This window comes from Protopterus annectens, chromosome 12.part0, assembly GCF_019279795.1.
Source record: "Protopterus annectens isolate FY-2018-M chromosome 12.part0, PAN1.0, whole genome shotgun sequence".
Classification (NCBI taxonomy): domain Eukaryota; kingdom Metazoa; phylum Chordata; order Ceratodontiformes; family Protopteridae; genus Protopterus; species Protopterus annectens.
Window position 1 is genome coordinate 1,302,000,383 of NC_056746.1, and position 18,847 is coordinate 1,302,019,229.

At 44.2% G+C, this 18,847-nt stretch overlaps 1 protein-coding gene across 1 annotated transcript in view; it reads right to left on the bottom strand.

Moving 5' to 3' along the window:
• Positions 1-3,264: 3,264 nt before the first annotated feature.
• The window catches only part of PSMA7 (proteasome 20S subunit alpha 7), a 480,192-nt gene continuing 464,609 nt past the window's right edge, over positions 3,265-18,847 (bottom strand). Inside the window, exon 7 of the mRNA XM_044090359.1 lies at positions 3,265-3,741. Within this exon, the coding sequence (XP_043946294.1) occupies positions 3,646-3,741 (96 nt within the window). The 3' untranslated portion in view covers positions 3,265-3,645. The remainder of the gene's footprint in view (positions 3,742-18,847) is intronic.

The following is an 18,847-nucleotide window of genomic DNA, read 5'->3' on the forward strand; positions in this document are numbered from 1 at the left end:
ATTTGTTTCCCACAAGTTAAACAATTATTTACTTTATCTGACATCGGCTGAGGCAAGAAAGAGTCCCCAACGGGGTACTTAGCTTTTTCAAAGTCTTTGGTAGCTGAATCAAAGGAGCTGGCCGACCGGCACTTGTGAACTGCTTTTGCTTCGGGCATCGCGCGGCAAGAAAGATTGAGGAAGATGGCGTCGGCTGATGCTTTTATACCCCAGACGCTCTGACGTCGGGGAAAGTGTGACATCAGCCAAGGCCAGACCCAGACTTTGGAATCCGGCCGACCGAAGGGCTGCCTGAGGCAGGACAACCCATATGTTATGACTGCAGATGCATCCTTGAAGGACATCAATCTGGGACTGTTGATCATAACTGGACTATATCACAGCAGCCAACTACTGCTGGAGTATTATCAGGATGATAAACTCCTGAAAAGGTAGCCCCACCCACTCTACTGGGCTTAGTAAAGTCAAATGTTGAGTAATGTGTATAGTCCTGCAGGTCACAACTGGGGAGGGGCATCAGGCTTACAAAGACAACCCAAAGAAAACCTATTAGAAAGGTATGGGGGGGGGGGTAGAAGGGAAGAGAAAAGGCCAGAAAACAGAGAAGCTAGACTTCTCAATATAGACAAGGGGATGTCACACAGATGAAAAGAAACAAGTCAGGCAGGGATTTTCCTGTACAGGAAGGACATGTGTGTGTGTGTGGGGGGTCAGCCTAGTCCAGACTGAAGGGAATCAACTACTGCCCGGATAAGAAACATTCTCTGAGGTGAGGGTTGCATGCCCACAGAATGATGATCTGGACTGGGTGGTAGACAGAATCCAGAGATTTACTCAAGAGGCACAGGAAAGATGAGGATGGAGGAGTGGTGGAATGATGAATACATTTAAAGGGAACACTAAGGCTTATTATCACTTGCAGTCAAGCAAATGCATCTCCCCAAGGATTTCATATAAACAGAATAAGACATTATATGGAACCTGTACTTTTATCACCTAATAAATGTAGAATATGTTGGCAAACTGCAAGATTTACATGAATCTCATGGGTTTGAATGTACTGTGGTCATGGCACATGCATATACTTTCCTACAACATCCCAAGAACACTCTCAAAAGCAAGCACTAAGGAATATTCTCAAAATGGGTACTTATCCTGTATGCCTTCAAGGGACTATTGTCAAACATTTCTGCACGTGATGCCTAATGTTATTACTTGGCAATGCTTGTGCACCATGGACTGTTTTTATTGTAAGGCCAGTGTTCAAGAATCTCCTTTCTACTCAGATAGATGCAAGTATAGTAACACAGACCCAAGTGCTGTGCAATTTAAACCTATGATTTTTCCTGGTCTGAAAGTAGACACATGACCTAACAATGACAAATGCATCACCTGGCAAGTCAGTGGAGTCACATTCCTGCACACAATTTTCTCATGACATACTGTTATGTTTGCAGTCTCCACTAACAGATGCTTCATCAAAGATTCCATGGCTATGGAAGAGGAGGGTGAGGCCAGTTACAGAATTAGGCTCATCTGGCAAGTCCAAGAGGTCTCAGTATTTCAAGGAAAGAAGACTGGATGGGGCCACTACACATGCCAGCTGTTCTTTCAATTACAGAGATAGTAAGATATGTCGGGCAGTTTTGGATACTGTCTTCTATAATGGCAAGTGTCAGACAGTCCTCAATAAATATATCAGGCAGCTCTTGGTGCAGTATTCTAACTCACTGGAGGAAGCTGCCTACGCCTGCTGACATCTTACCTGGATGCAAATGCCTGCAGTCTATCTATATGACATTTTCTCCAATGGTGCATTGTCTACCTGATTAAACCAGTTGCTGGCATCCCACCCAACCTCCAATCACCTAGTTAATGTCTATGCATACTTCCATTATTTGCAATATTATATGCCTGTAACTGGCATATCAAAATGCACACCTTTGTCATATCTTTGCAGATCTAAGAGGATGTACAGTCATACTAGTGTCCTAACAGAGCCAGACAGGTGTATGAAGGTACATTAATTGAGTGCTGATACCATGCAGTAATTTTGCTGAAAACCATTTTCACCACTAGAGTGCATTTTTTTACACTGCTTTGTGACCATGGAGTTGGTGTAAGTTTTTTTTTTTTTGGGGGGGGCGGAGGGGTTCTCACATTTGGAAGTACAGGGAAAGCACATACTTTGAGATATTCAGTGAGTGGCATATTTTTGTGGTACTGCCACATACTGAAACTTCCTTTGGCAAGTTGACATAAATCCATCCTAACAGTATATGCACATAACTGTAACATAAAACCCACTCAGTGAATGCACCTATAGTATTTTATATTATAAACATATATAACAGACTTCACAAACCACTGCATTTTGTGTCTCTGTTCTCATTTGGCTTTCTTACTGCATGCATTCATTCTTGCATCTCAACCTTTTGTATTTTCACCAATTCCTGGTTTGTTTTCTGACACTATCCCAAGCACACATTCAATTTCTGTATGTTTATATCATTTGAGAGTCCTCTCACACTTAAGCCTACCCTAGTAAGCAACCCTGCCTTCCCTTTTGTATTACATTTCATGCCTCTGTACCTGTGATGTTCCAAAACATAAGCACATTCTCACAGTGCCCATAATCCACTTAGTGACTTCTGTGGTGTATACCACATGTACACCCATCAGTCCCCCCACCATAAGTAACTAACCAAAAATTCTTGGTATTAAGAGTATCACAGACTTATTAAAACCCCACTCAGTTTGGTCACATTTTCTAAGCTTGCTTACTTGGAAATTCAGATGATTTGTAACAATTTCTCGAGTGTTCAAACTAGTTTCAACAGGTAGACATACACAAGTCACATACACCCGTAAAACACAGTGCCGTGTCTCTAAAGTGTATAGGTTTTGGCTGCCTATGACATTAGTCAGTAATCAGAACTAATGGTCTCATCTGAATCTGAAAGTCTATAACCTGAACCAAGCCATCCTGACAGTTCTGTAACTCTTAATTCACTATTGTGATGTCAAATTTTAAATGTAAGATGACATTTATTCTCAAAATCTTAACAGTGAAATTGTCAAAAGTAGACACAATGTGTGAACAGCTAACAGTTTTGCCTAGGAACACGCTTTTATGAAAGTGTGGTTTCAGACTGGGAAGTATTCCAGTGGTAGAATGCAGGTGTTAGTGCAATGTTGGTAGATACTCACATATCTGAAATGTGATCTTTAATCCATCTAAGATAATGACTACTGAAGCAAGAGTTCATATCAAAAATGCTTTCTTTATAGAAAGGTTATTCTGGGGTATAACGTTTTATGTTTATAACTGCTTAATGTCCAAAATGCTAAAAATACATTTACTGGTACTGTATGGATAAGCTACATATGAAATCTGCATTTATACACACACCTTGCAGACTGTAAACTGAAGTCAGTTATGCCAGTAAATTCAATCTTGAAAGTGACCAGTATCGTGGCCATGATTTTCTAGGGACCCAGAATGTCTTTTGCAGGTCAGCAGCTGATTTAAAAAATCAAGTTACTAAATGTTTAGTGCCCATTAACCTTTACACTATCAGAATTATCCCTTAAGTTAATGCATATAAAATACAATGCAGTTTAAGCAAAAAAATAAAATAAAAATTAAGATGCTGCTGGCTTCTTTTTCTTCTTCTCATTTTCTTCTTTTTCTTTTTCAATTTCTGCAACATATTTTTCAATATCTTCAGGATCTAAAGTCTGCATGAAAAAAAAAGTATAAAATTAGCACACTTAATACACTATGACTGTATTAAACATCTTAATCAGCAGCTAAGCAAAGGTAGTCAAAGGGAACTGGGTTAAGAAACTGGACTAAAGAGTGGTGGGAAAATGGTATTTGCCCCAAAGGTAGGAGACCAGCCAGTGTGGATCTTATAAAGCCCCATTAAGGAAAAAACCTGTTCTGGACAGTTGTGAGTTCCATCTAAAATCAGAGATGAATGTCTCAAAAAGCCAGGCAGATGAAGCTGATAGAATGGAAATGTACTGGGTGGATTCTATGAATATGATATACAAAACTATGCTATACAAATGTGAAAAGGAGGTTGTTTCCACACAAAGTACAGATGTGCAAGTTAAACTTACCATAACAGCAGATGTTTGAATAATCACTACTACAGAAGCCCTAGCTATTATGGGCTATATCCTGCCAAGGGTATACCAGACGGCCAGCTTCCAAAGTTTCAGGGCACCTTTCATTATCCCAGTCAATTAGCTTGAGCTAAGAAAAAGACAAATATGGGTGCAAAGCCCTTCACAGCTTTCCTGGCAGGAGAAAGAGGAAGACTGAGCCCTGAAAGAACAATGCTATGAAAAAAAGCCCTGAAAAAAATGCTAGGAAAAAAAAATGCCCACTGTGGCATAAAAAATGCACCAATAAAATGGAGGGAGCGGCTACTGCAATGATCATTCAAACATCTGTCCTGGTAAGTTAAACTTACCAAATGTACTACATTCAACATGTTGGGAACAGCTGCAGTAGCCTTGGCTTTATGGGTAGATTATCTTAGCTAACTACATTTGGAAGGTGGAAGGGTCCAAGAGCCCTTGCATAATGGTCCTAGCAAAGACTGATCTGGACCTAGAGAAGGAATCAAGCTTACAATGCTTTATAAAAGTATAAACAAAAGGACCAAGTAGCAGCTTCTAGAATCCAAATCTTTCCAAGAAGCCATAGATGAAGCTAACCAAGGCCTGTCAGAGTAGGCCTTGACCATGACTAGAACAGATTTGTTTTGGTGAGTGTAACAAAATGTAATCGACCTAGACAACCATTTGAAAACTGTTTTGACACAGGTTGTCCCTTTTTATCTTCACCAAAAAATAAATTGATCTGAAAGATTTAGTTCTATCAAGAGTTCTCTGTGGACATCCAAGGTAAGGTCCCTTATATTTGAGTTCAAGAAAAAAAAACAGGGAAATGGATTATTTGGCATAAAGTAAACTTGGACACCACTTTAAGCATACAAGGATTAGTTCTCAAAGAAACCTTGTCCCTATGGGAAATGAGATAGGGTTGACTCAATATAAGACCTTGCAACACAACAGACAGCATTCTTGCAGAGATCAGAGGGATCAGTAAAACTGTTTTTCATGCTAAGAACCTCAAGTCAGCCAGATTAGCTAGGTCAAATGGAGCAAATGTATTCTTTTACACAAAATTAAGATCCCACCATTTTTCCTGGAGGTTTCAAGAATATTCTGACATAGGATTGCCTTGAAAGAGGAGGATCCATGGGCAGACATGCTGAAATGGTAGATAAATGAACCTTGACAGAAGACTAAAAGAAAGGCAATAAGAAAGAAACTCTCACAAATACTGTAAAACCAGAGAACAACCATCCCTGAATGGGTGCTGGGTATATTGACACCAACTAGAAAGTTTTCTCCATTTGCTAAATTAATGATTTTCTAGTAGCAGGGTTTCTTGCTTCCATTTGTACCTGCTGCATGTCCTCGATAAACAGGTGCCTAAAAGGCATTAAGACCCTATCATCCAGGCTGTCAACTGAAGATGACTGATGTTGGGGTGTATCAAACACCCCTGTTCTTGTGTAAGTAGATCCAATCTGTGTATACTTAATAAATGTAGATGTCTGAGTGCATTCACTGTTGCAGTCTTAATATCTAGGATTTCCTGCTGTGGAAGCCCTTGGCCGGTCAGACTACCAGAGAATTCTTTCCTTCTCTTGAAGCCAGATAAGGCCTGATCGATGACAAGACCTCTGCAAATAAAGGGAGTCAACCGGCTCTATAACCTCTGTACTTTTTGGCCCTGAAATGACTGCAGACCCCTAACAGGTCCCTAAGGTCAAGGGCCTAAGCCCAGAAACTCCAGAGTAGGTATGGAGGAGGAAGGAACAACCTGGAACTAGAGAGAATACCCACCCCAATCTCATGGGGCAAGAGGGGAAGGAGGGAGGGAAACAATACTGCAACAGTGAATATACTCAGATATCTACATTTATGGTAAGTGTACACAACAGTACTTTCTCCCTTCTTCTGGAAATGGCCAAGGCAAGCAGAAGTCATCTACACTCATTTACATTGCTTGTTGATTGATTTAGTTTGTAGTAGAAGATTTTGCATTTTATTATTACCTATTAGATACTTAGCTCTATAGATTCTTCTGTACTTGGTATCTGTCATGTATTTACAGTTTTTAGTATCTATAGATATTTCTATATTTACGGTCTATCATGGATTTGAAGATTTTCTATACTTGGTGTTATTTCTGCCAATTTAATTGCTCTGTGTGGAGCTTTGCTCTCTGGGTCTTCATTGAAAAAGGGCTCATGCTCAGTCGGACATACTATGCCAACAAACGTCAAAATAAATGTACACTTGTATTCACAACTGTACAATGTTCTTTGTGTTTCACTGATGCAGTCCTAACTGATGGGTAACTCCCACAGCTGAAAGGAGAGTAGATTGACAGTTTATGGAAAGGAAAGGATGCCTTGCAAGATAGCAGTGGCAAACCCCACTCTGGACATGAAGGATGAAGGGTGATAATGTTTGGTGAAAATAAGCAGAGATGACCAAGCAGTGGCTTCCAAAATGTCCTTAGTAGCCACCCCCTTAAGAAAGGCTGTAGATGTAGCAGTATCCCTAGTGGAGTGAGACCTCAGAGTCTGGTGGCTTCCTTCCACAACGGTTGTAGCAAAACAGGATATAGTGGGATCTCCTTTTGGAGATCCCATCAGAGCTACAGCGCAAAGGCCACAAAAAGCTGGTCAGACTTCATGACCAAGTAGTAATGCAGTTGCATATGTACAACTAGAGTATGGAGAATTCTTCTCCCTTGTTTTGAGAGTTAGGAAAGAAGGTATGCAATGGATGGTCTGGTTTAAAGAGATCTCTGTAACAACTTTAGGCATGTCCTAGGAGAGATTCTGTCAGGGTGGAAAGTGATGAAAGGTTCCACACACAATGGCCTGAAGCTCTGAAACCCTTCTAGCTGAGGTAATGGCTAGCAAGAAGGCAATCTTCCAAGTAAGGAATTTGATGTCTGTAGAAGCAGCTGGCTTGAAAGGTGGGAGGGTGAGCTTCTCCAAAATGACAATGATATCCCACGGAGGAACAGATGGTTTTCTCGGGGATCTAATGTGAATAACCCTTCTCAGCAACTGTCATGACAGGATGGGAGAAGATGGGTTGAACAGGTAGATAAGCTGAAAAGTACAGTTGTGTACACTTACGATAAATGTAGATGTTCAAGTGTATTCACTGTTGCAGTCATCACTTTTGGGTTATCCCTGCCAGGCCCGAATACCAGATGCTTAGTATTTCTGTGTCGGATGCTGTCACTTTAGGACTGACATCAGGTCGTCAGAAGTATAAGTAAGGCAGCAGACACCATTACATTAGTTTTTCTTGCCCTGTCAGGAGCCCCCAAGTGGGAGCCAGGTTATGGTGGAAGAACCCCACCAGTAGAAAGTAAATACCAAAAAGTTCCTTGTAAGGAGAGAGAGAAAAAAAAAAAAAGAAGAGGGGGGAATGGAGAGAAGGAAACCAGGACTGCAACAGTCAATACACTTGAACATCTACATTTATGGTTAAGTGTAAACTGTACTATGTTTTTTGTGTTGATTCCCAAAGTTGAGGAAAAGGGTGGAGGCAGTCAAGGAGACTGGGGGCTGGCTAGGATGTCCTGCAAGACTGCAGTGGTAAAGCCTGTCCTGGATTTAGAGAAGATAGGCAGGTGGTAATGCTTGGTGAAAGTGTGAACAGATGTCCCTGGTGGGGACTCCTCTGAGGAAAGCTGCAGAGGTGGAGGTTGCTCTGGTGGAGAGTCTCCAGACCCCCCTTAGGGGGAGGTTTTCCATGGTGCTTGTAACAGAAAATGATGCAGTGTGCTATCCATTTGGAAATGGCTTTGCCCTCTGCCCCTGCAGCAAAGCTGACCAGTAAATGATCAGACTTTCTGAATGATTTAGTCCTGTCTAGACAGAATCTGAGCTGTCTGTGCACATCTAGAGAGTGAACGATCCTTTTCCCCTTGTTTTGTGGGTTAGGGAAAAAGGTAGGCAAATGAATGGATTGGTTGAGAGCCACACTGGACACCACTTTGGGCATGAAGGATGAGTTAGTCCTGAGGGAAACCCTGTCAGCATGGAAGATGATGAAGGGCTCCACAGCCATGAGTGCATGTAGCTTGGAGACTCTTCTGGCCGAAGTGATGACCAGAAGAAAAGCTGTCTTCCAGAAGAGAAATTTTAACTCTGCTGAAGATGCTGGTTCAAAGAGGGGCAGGGTGAGCTTTTCCAACACAAAGTTAAGGTCCCAAGCTGGGGTAGATGCTCTTTTGGATGGCCTCAAGTTGCTAGCCCCTCTTAGGAATTGTCTGATCAGAGGGTGTGAGAAAAGGGGCTGCTCAGTGTGGAAATGAGCAGAGATAGCAAAGGCATGAATTTTAGAGGAAAGAGAGACCACTGTGTAGCAGGTCAGCTAGGTAATCCAGGATGCGAGGTAGGGAGGGCTGTGCCGTACTGGCTCCCTTAGCCCAGCTGCAGAACCTTTTCCATTTGTCAGCGTAAGACCTTCTAGTGCTTGGGCATCTAACCTCATGTATAACATTTAGAACCTGTTTACTGAGGTTGGCAGATTGATCAGTGGTTTGGGAATAAGCCAGGCTGCCAAATAGAGGGTCTGCAATTGGGGGCTGCATGAATTCTCCTTCCCTCTGGGTAACTAGGGTTGGGGTCTGAGTGAGATGCCATGGTGGCAGTGGGGACAGGCTGCGCAGCAGTGGGTACCAGTTCTGGAGAGGCCAGTTTGGAGCAATAAGAACTGTCCTTGTTTTTTCCTTCCTTACTTTGAGCAGTACCCTAGAGATGAGGTAGTGGTGGAAATGCATAGACCAATAGATTGAACCAGGGGAAGGATAGGGCATCCACTTTCCAAGCTATGCAGTGATGCTCCCTGGTGCAGAACTTGCTGAGCTGATGGTTGGTGTGTGCCCCATTTCTGAGTTATTAGGGTGAAGGTTCTTTTGTCTAGCTGCCACTCATGTGGGTCCAGAAGATTTCTGCTTAAGTGGTCTTCCAGAGAGTTTAGAGAACCTGGCAGGAATTGTTCTAACAGGTGGAGTTGTATGGCAGAGGCTGTGTGCCAAAGGGTCATAGCCAGTCTGCACAGAGGGTAGGAGTGAGTCCCTCCCTGCTTGTTGATATACTACATCACAGGGGTGGTGACTGTTTTGATCAGGAGACCCACTGGGGAGAGAAGGAGCCTGAAAGCTGTCAATGTGTGCTGGACAGCTAACATCTTTTTGGTTGATGTGCAGATGGATTTGCTGTGGGTTCCATTGGCCCTGTATGCACCTGCTGTCCAGGTGTGCACCCCATGCATAGTCTGGTGCATCTGTGGTGAGGGTCTGGGTGGTGGACGGTGGTGAGAAAGGTGGTCCCTTATTATGGGAGCATGCTGCTGCCCACCAAAGAAAATCTTTCCTTAGACAAGGTATCATTGGTATAAGAGTTTCCAGGTCTTGAGAGTTCTGACACCAAAGGCTTTTTAGGTACCACTGAAGTTTCTTCATATGCAGTCTGGCATATGGAAGGAGTAGAATGCAAGATGCCATGAACCCCAGAGCTTGCAGATAACTGGGGTCTGGTGGCTAGTTGAGAGAAGTAGGCTGTCAGGTAAGTTTGCTTTTATGGTGTAAGGAATGTCATCTGGGATGCTGTGTCCAGGCTTGCTCCTAAGAATATAATCCTTTAGGTGGGTACTAGTTTGGATTTCTTTTCGTTGGTAGTGTACCCTAGGGAGGTCAGTAGGAACTTTACCAAGGCCAGGTGCTTGAGCAGTTTTTCCTGTCTGCCTGAATTAGGCAGTCTAAGTATGGGTAAATTTGGATATTCCTTTGTCTGCAAAAGGCAATGGCAGGAGCCAGACATTTCGTGAAAACTCTGGTAGCAGTAGATAAGCCAAAGGGAAGTGCAGAGATCCTGCCCTGAAACGTAGATGTTTCCTGCACGACTCCCTGACAGGAATGTGGAGGTAGGCCTCTTTTAGATCTAGGGTGGCTAGCCAAGCATCCTTGGAGAGCATGGGTAACAGCTGCTGGAGGGTGAGCATTTTGAATTTTGGTATCACCAGGAAGGTGTGTAGAATGGATAGAGGATGGGGCACCAGGTGCCCTCTTTTTTGGGTACCAGAAAAAGTCTGGGGTAGAAACTTTGGCCTATCTGTTCTGCAGGAAGGTGCTCTACTGCCCTCAGAGAGCAGGGAAAGGACTTGCTTTTTCGCCACTGCCCACTGGTTTGGAGGTAGATCTGGGAATCCTTTTGGGGGTGGAAGAGTGTGGAAAGAAAATTTGTATCCCTGGGACACTGTTGAGGACTCAGCAGTCGGTAATGGTGGCCTAGGTGCTTGTGTGAAAGAGTTTTGCTCCTAGGGGTAAGTGCAGGTGGGGAGGGGGTGGTAGAGGAGAGTCCTTGAGAGTTCTTACCAAGAGGGGGTGGCTTAGAACTCCCTGGTTTGGAAGTGGAGGGATTCCACTGCTTTGATCTCTGTATTCCCTGTTGCTGCTTCCCCAGGGTCTGGGCTGAACTGGCCTGTGGGAGCAGGAAAAGACCAGTGCTTGGAGGGGCAATGCCTGCTGAGCCTGGGTGGCTGAACCTGTAGGAAATCCTTGACTGTTTGCATAGATTTAGCTTTAACTTCCATCTTTAAGACCTCCTCTGCCTTAGTGCTAAATAAGTTGTTTTTGTGTAAGGGTGCATCCAATAATTTAGGTTTAACATGGTCTGGCAAGGGCTGTTCCTTAAGCCATGCATGCCTTCTAAGGACAGAACCGGTGACGGTTGCCCTGCAAGAAGCTTCTAGGCCGTCAAAACCACAGTGTAAGGTGTGCTTAGTCACTTGACTTGCAGAATGCATTAACTCTTTAGATATTCTGCACAAGCAGGAAAGGAAGACACTGAGGAGTTCCATGGTATGTTGCTGAAAGTTTCATATGGAACTGGCAATTTAGTGCTCTGATAGCAAGAGTAGCAGAGGTGTATACTTTTTTACCCCATCTGTGCAGTGCACGGGAATCTCTATCTGAGGGGGTGGGATTCTTAGCAGAGGTTGCTTTAATTCCTTTAGGCTCTTGAGAAATTACCTCAGGGTCAGCAGTAGGATTTTTGAAAAGAAATTTGAGAGAGAGAGTCAGGGACTCTAATACCAGTCAGGTTTTCTGGGTGCAGGAGGGAGGATGTCAGGAGCCAAACTGGATTCCAGGAAAACATAGTCCACAACATCTAGGACTGAGGGAATGGTCAGGGGTCTGTGCTGTGGAAGAGCTAAGAATTCTCAGAGTCTCTTTTTAGACTGAGGGTAGTCCTGACATTCCCACTGGAAATGCTCCCTTAAGGTATGAAGGGTTTCCCCAAAAGAAAAGTCCTCAGGTTGAAAGGCTGAAGGAATGGAATCCTCATAAGCAGAGAGGAGTTGCATGTCTTCATATCAGACAAAACTACTGGGGACAGATCTTTTTTTTGGAAAGGGTAGCTTGACTTCCCCTGATCTGCATTATAAGGTCTTTTGCCATTCTAAGCATTTGAGACCGAGGCAAGGAAGCAGGTGCCTGAGATTGGATCATCGGTTTGTTGGGTGTAGTTTGTACCCTGGGCCTTAGAAACTCTGTAGTTTTCGAAAGAACGGTAGACGCAAAAGAAGTCAGTTTGTGTGAAGTACTTCCTCGAAAGCTGGTGCCAGCTCAGCAGCTCCAGACCCCATCCAAGGGTGAGACAACTGCAAGCTCCTTAGTCGAAGAAGTGTTTTGCGGTATACCTGACTCCGAAAGGGTCTCAGTAGCGGCCTGCGAATCCACAGAAGCGGGCATAAGGGGCTGCGAAAGCGTCTCACTGAGGACCTGACGACTAGCTTAACGGAAGCATCGTCGGTAGGTTTGGACCTGTGCAGCCTGTCTTTATCCTTATGTTTTTTATGAAGATCTGCTACAATAAGGGCCTGATGACGTATAGTTCTGGCATTAAAGCACAAAAGTGACAGTGAGGGACTCCGTGGTCCGGGCCTAAGCAAGTGACTCAGTCAGAATGAAAGTCTTGGTGTGGTATTTGCATTCCACAGGCGAGATTGTTAACTTTTTCTGACATCGGTTAGTGCAAGAAAAAAGGATCCCCAATGGGGTACTTGGCTTTAGAAGACTTCAGCTTTAATTCGGAAGACGAAACTCTGGTACCGGCTGACCGGTACTCGTGCGAACTGCTTCGGGCTCCTCGCCAAGAAAGACTGATATAATGGCGTTGGCTGCCTTACTTTGTACTACTGACGACAGCCATGAAGTGACAGCAACCGACGCAGAAATACTAAGCCTCTGGTATTTGGGCCTGGCAGGGATAACCCAAATGTGATGACTGCAACAGTGAAACATGAACATCTGCTGAGGCTTGAATTTTAACAGAGGAATAGGAAAGTCCTTTGTCAAAATGTCCTGCTAAGTATGACAGGATCACAGGCATCTGTCCCTTTTGTCTGCACCATACAGTGAATCTCTTCCAGTTGGCAGAGTAAAATTTTCTTGTGCCAAATCTCCTGGCTTCTTTTAGAATATCCAAGACCCGTTTGTTGAGGGATGACCCCCCCCCCCGAGGCAGCAAGGTATCATCCAAGCTGTTGATCTGAGTGTGTTCTGGTTGGGGTATATAGTGGTCCAGTTGGGGTAGCAACCATGGTTCCTTCTTGCTTAGCTTGAGCATCGTAGGATGCCAGTGCTACCTTGGCTAATTTAGGGCTACTAAAATAACCCTTGACCCTTCTTCCCTTAACTTCAGCAGTACCCTGGGAAAGCAAGGGTAAGGGGGGAAGGCAAAGAGGAATAGGCCTGTCCAATGGCAGGAGAAGGCATCTGTCTTCCGGGCTGACCTTGTCTTGGTCCTTGAGCAAAACTTTTTCAAGTGAGAATTTTCTTTGGTGGCAAAAAGGTCTACCTCTGGCACACCTCATTCTCTGGCTATCCTGAGAAAAACTTCCCAATGCAGTTGCCACTTTTGAGGTTCCTGGTAGGTACTGAGCCATAAGATGCAGACCTAGGAGTTTGCAGTTTCCCAAAGGTCCACGGCTAAGCAACAAAGAAGGTAAGAATGAGTCCCCCCGCTCGTTTATTTACCACATAACTGTGGTACTGTCTTGACCAGTAGTCATGGTTTCCAATGGTCTTTGAAGGCGGTCATTTTTGGACTGCTATCGGTTCTTTTAGGCTGATGTTTGTTCTTGAACTGGAAGTCTCATCTGCCCAAAGTCTGAAAGTTGCTGTATTGAACCCCCCCAGGCTATTTCTAAGCATCCATGGTCAGCGTTTAGTCCTCCAGAATAAACCTGAAGGGAAAGTCCAGGTTGAGGGAGCAGGCTTGGGTTCACCAGGCAAACTCTTTCCTGACACAAGGGAGAATTTTCAGCCTGAAATTGAGGGATTAAGAATTCTGGCAGCACACATTTCTGAAGCAGCATTTGTAACCTGTAAGCTGCTGACCTGATGGAAATTTCCAGAGCAGCACAGCCGCAGTGCAAGGAGTGCTTAGCTACTTGAGAGCAAGAACTGCGCAAGTCAAGCAGTTCCTTGGAGAGAGTTTTTCAATCTCCTCCTGTTTTTTTTTTGCTTCATCTGGTCTAAATTGTTTCCTGATGCTTCATATGAAACTGGCAATTTAACACCCTCATAACCAGAGTAGCAGAGGTGTAGACTTTCTTTCCGAACCTGTCCAAAGCACTGCTTTGTCAGATGGGAGGGAATTTTTGGAAGTGCTAGCTTTAGCTCCTTTAGAACCCTGAGTTACCACTTCAGGGTCTGCTACAGGGTTCTTGAAAAGGTTGTGGGAATCCAGAACTTTGTAGAATTTCTCAGGTTTCTGAAGGGTAGGGAATCTGGCTGGAATGAAGAATCCGCAAGACATCATCCACTACCTCTAGGACTGGCAGGAGGTTATGTTCAGGGAGTTTTAGAAATTCCTTAACCTTCTTCTTGGATTGAGGCTAGTCCTGTACTTCCCTTTTAACATGTTCCCTCAGTGAATGCAGGGTCTCTGCAAAGGAAATATCCTTAGGGGGAAAAGCAGAAGTCAAGATTCTCATCAGAATTGGAATCCCCATAGGAAGCAATAGATAAACCTTCCTCAAACATAAACTCAACATGATCATCCCCAGAGTCAAAAGAATCTGAAGACGCCCGGGGGGGGGGGGGGAGTATCCCTTTTACCAGGAGAAGATTCTGGGGCAGAACCCGGGAGTAAAAAGGGTCTGGATCCAACTATGGTAATCAAATCCTCAGCCAACCTAACTAGGTCTTGTTGATGGACTTTAGTTTGTGAATGGTAGCAGGTAAATATCGGCTAGGGAAAGCTAGATATAGCCTTTTTATGAGAGGCCTTAGGCTTGGACCTAATGGTGATGCTGGTGCTAGGACAGCCAAATCTTGGGGATGGTGAACTGAGCCAATCTGAAAACAAGAGACTCTGGCCACCCCTTCAACAGTTTGAGAGTGGTTGTCGAAGTAGGAACCTGCAAAGTGGTTTCAGATCTAATCAGCAAGCTAAGTCTTTTGGCATTTGAGAAGCAGGGGGCTCAGCAGTGTTTCAGACTCCAAACAGGTATGGTGTAGTGGTACATTCCTCTGACTAGTGTTCAGGATCATGGGTTTGACACACAGGACTGTTTTAAACCGGCACCATGCCAGAGTGCCTTGTTCAACCAGCCTCACTTCAGGCTTTGTTCCTACCGAACAGCGCACTGCTACAGTCATTCCACTCCACAAAGGGGTAGCAACTACTGACCCTGGAAACTACCGCCCCGTCTGTAAAGTCATGGAGCGCATCATTATGGACCTTATAAATAAGGATATAGGGAACCTTCAAATCCTGGCCCCTCACAGTTTGGGTTTGTGAAGGGCAGATCATGTCTGCTCAACCTGATAGACTTCTTTGAATCTGTCACCAGAGCGGAGGATGAAGGCAAGGTAGTTCATACAGCCTACCTCAATCTAGCCAAGGCCTTTGACACCATCCCCCCACTCAAGGATCATTGACAGACTCACTAACCTATAGATTAACCCCTATGTCAATAAGATGGGTTGCCAACTGGCTCACAGACAGAACCCAGACGGTGAAAGTAGCTGACCCCATCTACCGGGCAGTTACAAGTGGAGTCCCACAGGGATCTGTTCTGGGTCCTCTCCTGTTTGGCATCTACTTCTCTGAAGTTCAGGCCAATACAAAGGGACTCTGGTTAACCAAATTTGTGCATGACTACAAACTGGGAGCTCCTATTGATTTTCAAGCTGATGCTGACATCCTACAAAAAGGCTTCACAGAGACCGACTGGTGCCAGAACCATGGTCTTAAGCTCAATGCTAGAAAGTGTAGTCATTCCCTTAGGGGAAAAACACAGTGCCCACTTAACTCCCAAGGTGTGATAAGAGATCTAGGGAGACGGGTAGATAGCAACCTCTCCTTTGACAACCATATTGCCACTGTCATTAGAAAGTCCTTCTACGTGGCACAACTCATTACAAAAGGTTTCACATCCAGGAAGAAAGAAGTCATAATCCCTCTCTACTCATCCCTCATTAGACCAATTATAGAGTACAGTGCCCCATTTGGCATGTACCTCACTAGACACCTACTGGAGAGGCCACAAAAATTCTTCAGAGAGGTCTCTAGGCCTCAAACACATGCCCTATACAGAAAGGCTCAAAAAATTTCAGCTTTACTCAGTCTCATATTGCCTACTTACTAGGCGATCTCTGCTTGGCATACAAAGCCATGTCTGACCCAGTGTTGCTAGATATGCTTCTGAAAAGTCTCAATCCCTCCACACCACACGCTCCAAAGACCTCAACCTCATCAACACAATAAACAGAACCTGCTAGAGGGACAGGTTCCTAACCCAGAGACTTCCCATGCTCGAATAAACTCCCCATTCATGTCGTGCAGAGCACTTCACTAGCCCTCAAGAAAAATCTTGACGAGTGAATGGGTAACGGGAAAGTCACCCCAGGTATCGCTTCAACAGCCTTGCTCGACAGGGGCACAAGGAACTAAAGTCCGGCAACAGCATGACTGGGAATGTTCTTGGGCTAGGCTTGTATTGGCTCCAGGGTCATTAGCCTACTACTCGCCTATGAATAGAGGCTTGTACCACAATCAGAGGGAACTGCGAAAGCGTCTCACCCTCGATGAAAAGCCTATGTGGACTAGTAGATGTACCCTACGTTTTGGGCATTTTTCCTTCTTACACTTAGGGTGATCAACCTCTGCTTGACTGGCAGTGTACACAAAAGCCCTAGCGACTCACTGAAATGCTTAACTATAAATCTCAATCCTATGCTTGATTGTTCTGTCAAAGCAAGCATGGAACCAACAGGTAAGTAGTTTTCTGGGCCTAAACAAATTACAAAGAAGTGAAAGTCCCAGTGTGGTATCTGCTTGCCACAGAAGAGACCGTTACTAAATTTCTTTGAGATTAGTCAAGAAACACATGAAAAGCTCCACAACTGGGTACTTAAATTTAGATGTCTTCTTTCTCTGTTGCAGACCGACCAATGTACTGACAACACTGCTTTGAGCCCTGAAGGCAAGAAAGAACTGAGGTTATGAAGACGGCTGTTTCCTGTTATACCCAGACGTGTTGACATTGGTCAGGGCGTCTGCCGGCTGCAGGAGGAGAAAATTTTTCTGGCAGTTAGGCCAAACTAGGGCTTTTACTGCAGGAAATCCCATCAAGTTGGACTGCAACAGTGAAACACTATCATCATCCACAGTTGCCTGGGCCAGAAAGGCATCATCACAATGATCTCTGGGGATTCATCCTGAATCTTCAGAAGTACCGTGGATATTAGTGGAAAAGCATACAGGTGACACCCCTGTCCAGAAATATGTCTTCCAGACCTTCTTGCATGAAATCCTGGAGCAGAATCTTGCCAGCTCACTGTTCAAATAGGTCTAACTTGAGGAACTCACCACCGATGGATCAAATGTTGGAAGACCTCCTGCTCTAGTTTCCATTTGTGAAGACCTGCCCTGGTCCTGCTCAGCCACACACAATTTTGCTCTGATGGAATGTAGGATGCCTGTTAAGTGAGACTGTGCTGTGATGCTGTATCCCAAGCTAACAGCCCTAGTCTGCAAAGACAGGTATGACCTGGTGCCCCTTGCTTGCTGATGTGCCATATGACTGTTATTGTATGTAACTACTTGAAGAGGTCCCGGAGATGAAAGATGATTCACAGTTTTGAGTGCCTTTATCAAGGCAAGCATCTCCTTGATATTCATGTGCTTGCATCTTTCCTTGGTGTCCCACACCTGCTGCACTTTCATCCTTCCTGAAACTACTCCCCAAGCAAAGTCCAAAGTGACTGTGATGACTGTCTTCTTTGCAGCAGGGAGAGAGAAATGGAGACCTGGATTTCTTCTGACAAACACCAGCACTGGAATTTGAAAAGAGAGGTGCAAATGCCTGGACCAAAGAGATTTCAGATATCACTGTATTGTGCTCATGGGGAGTCTTGCCAGGGGTATACTAAGAAATGCAGATGCCATTAGACTCCAAATCCTGAGGTATTCCCTTGTAGTGACCAAAGTCAGATAGAAACCCTTGGATCCATTTTTTTCTTGCAGAAGAAAAGCTCTTCGAACTGAGGTGTCTAACTGACATCCCAGGAACACAATCTTGTGTGAGTGAATCAAGAAAGACCTTTTAATGTTCTTTTGGACTCGCACCCTGTGCAAGACACCTCTCAGAGGCAGATTCTTGACACTGAGAAAGACTTTGCAAAGATAAGCAAGGCATCTAAATACGGGAAAAAATGGGTGTGGCTACCCTGTAGCTGTAACTGGAGCTAGATGCTTTGTGAACACTCCTGGTGCAGTGAATACTCCAAACGGTAAGGCAGCGAACGGATTGATCCAGGCACACACAACATTAAGAAAGGTCTGAAGTCTGGATGAACAGGGATGTGATGAAAAGCGTCTCAAGTCCAGTGTTACCATGAAACTTGGAAGAGGAGGCAACAGGTTGTGAAGTGACATTACCTTGAATTTGAGCACCATCATAAACAGAATAAAAAAGATCCAAAACTGGTCTATAGCCATTGCCTCTTTCTTTGGCACTCCGAACATTCTTGAATAAAAACCCTTCCCACTTGGGTAGGAGGGACTGGTTCTATCACTCCTTAGGGACAGCATGTGATGAAAAACAGGTGGAAACAAGAGTCTGATCTGGAAGATGAGGAATGACCCCCTGGAAAGGAGGGATTTTCTCTCACTGCCATCTGTAACCTTGATGAATGACTTTCATAACCCATTTGTCTGAAACAAATCAGTTGCAGAAGAAAAACAGAATTTCAGGTTTGAGGGAAAAAAAAGGACTGCCCTTGGTTTTGGGAGGTTCGATACTCATTTTGGAACCCCCTTGCCATTTTTTAAATGTCTGTTTACTTCTATTTTGTTAAGACAATTTTTTTGCCAAAGCAGGATAGCGAGAAAAATTTCTTTATAGAGAATTTGGAAAGGGGAGCTGGACATTTTTTTAAGAGATTCCCTGGATCAGCCTGCCCTTTCATCACATGTTTTGATCACCTATGCAGCACGGAGATCCAAACACTCTCTCTATCCAAGGCAGAACTTAAAATATTATTTTTACTGCCATCTGTGAGGTTCTGAGAATGCAGCTATGCAAACCTCCTCAAAACAGTACCAGTGGCCATAGCCCTGGAAAAATCATCAGTCATACATATACTGTGAACAATGAGTGCGACAGAATAGTTATTCAAAGCAGATTTTACCTCACAAGAAGAAAC